This window comes from Lycium ferocissimum, chromosome 7 (assembly GCF_029784015.1).
Source record: "Lycium ferocissimum isolate CSIRO_LF1 chromosome 7, AGI_CSIRO_Lferr_CH_V1, whole genome shotgun sequence".
Classification (NCBI taxonomy): Eukaryota; Viridiplantae; Streptophyta; class Magnoliopsida; order Solanales; family Solanaceae; genus Lycium; species Lycium ferocissimum.
The window spans coordinates 32,184,179-32,187,730 of record NC_081348.1 but is presented as its reverse complement, the minus strand read 5'-3'; the positions used below and the strand labels follow the sequence as shown (position 1 = coordinate 32,187,730).

Below are 3,552 nucleotides of genomic sequence, written 5' to 3'. Positions count from 1 at the left end.
ATTTGCTCTTGGTTTGGATTGAGATTGATGGAGGATTAATTGGAGAGGGTTTGAGAGTTTTACAGGTCATGTATGGTGAGGAAATGGAGAAAAAATCATGAAGAGGGGTCTTTTATATAACTTAAAGTGAGCAGCCACCGACCTTGGTCATTTGTTCCGCCCATTGCGTCCTTGGACGAAAATGCGAATATCTCTCAACTCTGATGTCATATCAATGAACGGTAAAATGCAATGGAAACTATACTCATAGACCTTCGATTTGGTAGGTGGATCACCTCGTAACTCCAAGTATATTGAGAGAAAATCCCCGAGACATCTGACCCAAATTTCAACGAAATTTACAAACTTAACTTGCGACTCCCTTTGTCGACTTTCGTATTACCACTCGTTTGACTTCCAAACTTAACAAGAGACCATTATACAATTCAAATACTTCATATCATTACTTGCTTAGCATGTGGAGCACTCCTAATCTCACTCAAAACGTACAAGTTATCGTATTCCCAACTTGCGGACTTTTGACGAAACTCATGTTTCTTTGATCATTCACCCTCTAAATCTTCAGCCACTTACTAATATTATTTATAGACTCTTGTAACCATTTTTATTAATAAAATCAATCCCTTTTATCCTCAACATAATTTCTTTTCAAATTTACGTCGACTAACTCGTGATGCGACTTTAACATGCGAAAATCCGAGGTGTAACACTAAAAAAAACCCCTAATTCTATTTCTAAACCCTACCATTTAACTCTGAACCCCCACACCTTCAATTCCCATCAACGTTGTTCTTTGATGTACGTGTGGCTTTTTGCCAATTCATGTATAGCATACGTGTCTCCTTTTTCCACCTTATTACTGTACCGTACATTTATTAATTTAATAATAATAATGAGAATTAAATCAAAATAAGTGTTTCATAATGCAGCTCATCTCTTTTCTTGAATTTTACCTCACCCAGTAAATAAAAGAGAAAAAAGGTAAAAGACAGAGCTTTATAATGTCAATCTTGATAAATATCAGAGTTTCATCTTTTCAGACGACAGCCTAATAAATCAAAGTTGCTTAGCACGAGCTCCTCACCGCTAGTAAGGTTATTACAAAAATAAAGATGATTAAGATCGGTTCGTGATAATACTACAGAATCAGTAAGTTTTTAAATGTCACGAATGGACAAAGGGTTTTAGGACACTTTGCACCGCTCAGAAATTTTGTATTTTAGTGTTATTGAACAGTGGTGGGGCCGAATAAAGTAGTAATAGCAACAAAAGAAACCAATCATATTACTTAAGAGCTAAAGCCCCCAAGTCCCAACAACCCCTCTCTCATGCCCATTGTTTCTCCAGATCTTTCTTATCTATAAGGATTTTTGAAGTCCCAAATTTTATCAATGGTTTATAGAAAAACAATGTTCCCTTATCTTTTATTGCTGCTGTTAGCACACCCTGCGTGGGTGACCACAGCAGATCTAGTAAATAATTGTTCATTAGTTAAAAACATATTCATTTTAGCAGGGCAAAGCAACATTTCAGGCCGAGGCGGCGTGATTAATCACTCACTCCACCCCCTCAATCAGTCGTGGGATGGTGTCATCCCACGACAATGCGAGTCCAATCCATCAATCCTCCGATTAAGCGGAGGACTAAGATGGGTTGAGGCTCAAGAACCACTTCACAAAGACATAGATGTGAACAACACTGTTGGGGTTGGTCCAGGGATGCCATTTGCCAATACAGTATTGAAAAAAGATCCAAGTATTGGAGTGATTGGGCTTGTTCCTTGTGCAGTTGGGGGAACGACTATTACTGAATGGGCTCCTGGTGGATTCCTTTACAAGCAGATGATTAAGAGGACTAAGGTTGCTACTCGATGTGGTGGAACGATCAGGGCGATGTTGTGGTACCAAGGTGAGAGTGATACAACAACACTTGAGGATGCTAAAATGTATAAGGTCAGATTGGAGAGATTCTTCAAGCATGTGCGAAATGATCTGGAGTTGCCTAATCTCCAAGTGATTCAGGTAAGTGAAAAAGATCTATGTTCATTGAGAAAGTCATTCTATATGCCAAAAGTTTGAGTTTGCTATGCTTTAAGTTTTAGTTTCATCAATCTTTATTCCTACATCACATGAAAACTCAAGATGTGGACTAGAACGTTTGCCCTGTTTCCTTTTTAACAAAACCAGTGGCTTTTTGGCGTTTGCAGTTGAGAAGGTTTGGTTTTTGTTTTAAAAATAAAAATGACTGTCTTTGGTAATACATGTAAATGTTAGGATTTAAAGTTGAAATCTAATACTCGTTTGTTCCAATTAATATGACACATTTCTCTGTGACTTTCTTGAACTTTATACCAAGTCAAACACCATCCCATCAATTGGGAAGGGGAGTACATCATATTGGGCAAATATTTTTCAAATTCATTTTTCTGATATCCCTAGTTCCGTTTTCTTTTCTTACCTTCTCATGGTCGTCAATGTCATGTCTTATGATTTGAATGACTTTTTTTTCATAGGAAAATAAACAAATTTAAATTTATCTATTCATTCTTTTAAGGAAAAAATTTGAATAGAACAGAAGTCCAAAAAAGATGGAATGCTATTGTTAGAAAAGAAATGTCGACACGTTATAGCCGTTTGTTTAAAAGGTCCAGTGCAATGATTTAACATGTGATTGTAAGGAATAAGGATAAATTTTTTGGGAAACGAAAATGTTGGAAGAGATAAGGTGGGTCCTAAAACTTTATTGGGGCTAAACTTGGTGCAGGTGGGAATTGCAACAGCACTAGGCCCATACATGGAGTTGGTCAGGAAAGCCCAGCAAGAAATCAATATTGGGACTGTGAAATATGTGGATGCCAAAGGGTTGCAGATTGGACCAGACTACACACACCTTACAACTTCTGCACAAGTTCAGCTTGGACAGATGCTGGCTGATGCCTTCCTTCGCAATTAGACAAATAGCCTAATTTCAGAGTCTGCAAAGATTTTGGTTGAAAAATGCAACTATTTCAGAAGAAATTGGAGGGATAGAAAAATGTTGTTACTCTTATCTCACATTTTCTACCCTCATGTAACAATATTAAAAAGAGTAAACAACTTCATTTACATGGTCTACAAATTTCACGCAGAGTCTATGCTTATTGTTTTCGTTCGTTCTCGAAACGAATTATTAGATAATTGTTTTATCTCATGCTATTTCATTGATATTTGTTGTTACATCACTACCCCATAAAGATAGAGGTAAGGTCTACGTATATCTTACCCTCTCCAGACCCAACTTGTGAAACCACATTGGGTATGTTGTTGTATCTCATGCTATTTCATGTTTTATGTATAAAGTTATAATCAATTATATCGAATCTATATTATTACAAAAGCATGAAGCTCTAACTTGAATTGTTGATCCATTTTTTTATCCATCAAAAATTAATTTCACACCGGATAAAATTGTATAACGCATAATCTAAAGATCTGCCTTAATATTTGGAGTTCCAAATCAACCTAGACTTTTCCTATATAATTATGTGTTTAGGATATGTTTTCAGTTAATTCG

At 36.3% G+C, this 3,552-nt stretch overlaps 1 protein-coding gene across 1 annotated transcript; it reads left to right on the top strand.

Annotated features, from left to right (window-relative positions):
• The first annotated feature begins 1,291 nt into the window (after nt 1-1,291).
• On the top strand, nt 1,292-3,203 carry LOC132064431 (probable carbohydrate esterase At4g34215). The gene is made up of 2 exons (XM_059457411.1): nt 1,292-2,021; nt 2,764-3,203. Exons 1-2 carry the CDS (start codon nt 1,392-1,394, stop codon nt 2,950-2,952), a joined length of 819 nt encoding a protein of 272 aa, XP_059313394.1. The 5' UTR covers nt 1,292-1,391; the 3' UTR covers nt 2,953-3,203.
• The last annotated feature ends 349 nt before the right edge of the window (nt 3,204-3,552 follow it).

Bases quoted from the DNA above. Each gene is read 5' to 3' on its own strand.
- LOC132064431 (XM_059457411.1), top strand. From the start codon at position 1,392: ATGGTTTATAGAAAAACAATGTTCCCTTATCTTTTATTGCTGCTGTTA. The intron at 2,022-2,763 runs GTAAGTGAAAAA...AACTTGGTGCAG, and splicing joins CTAATCTCCAAGTGATTCAG to GTGGGAATTGCAACAGCACT.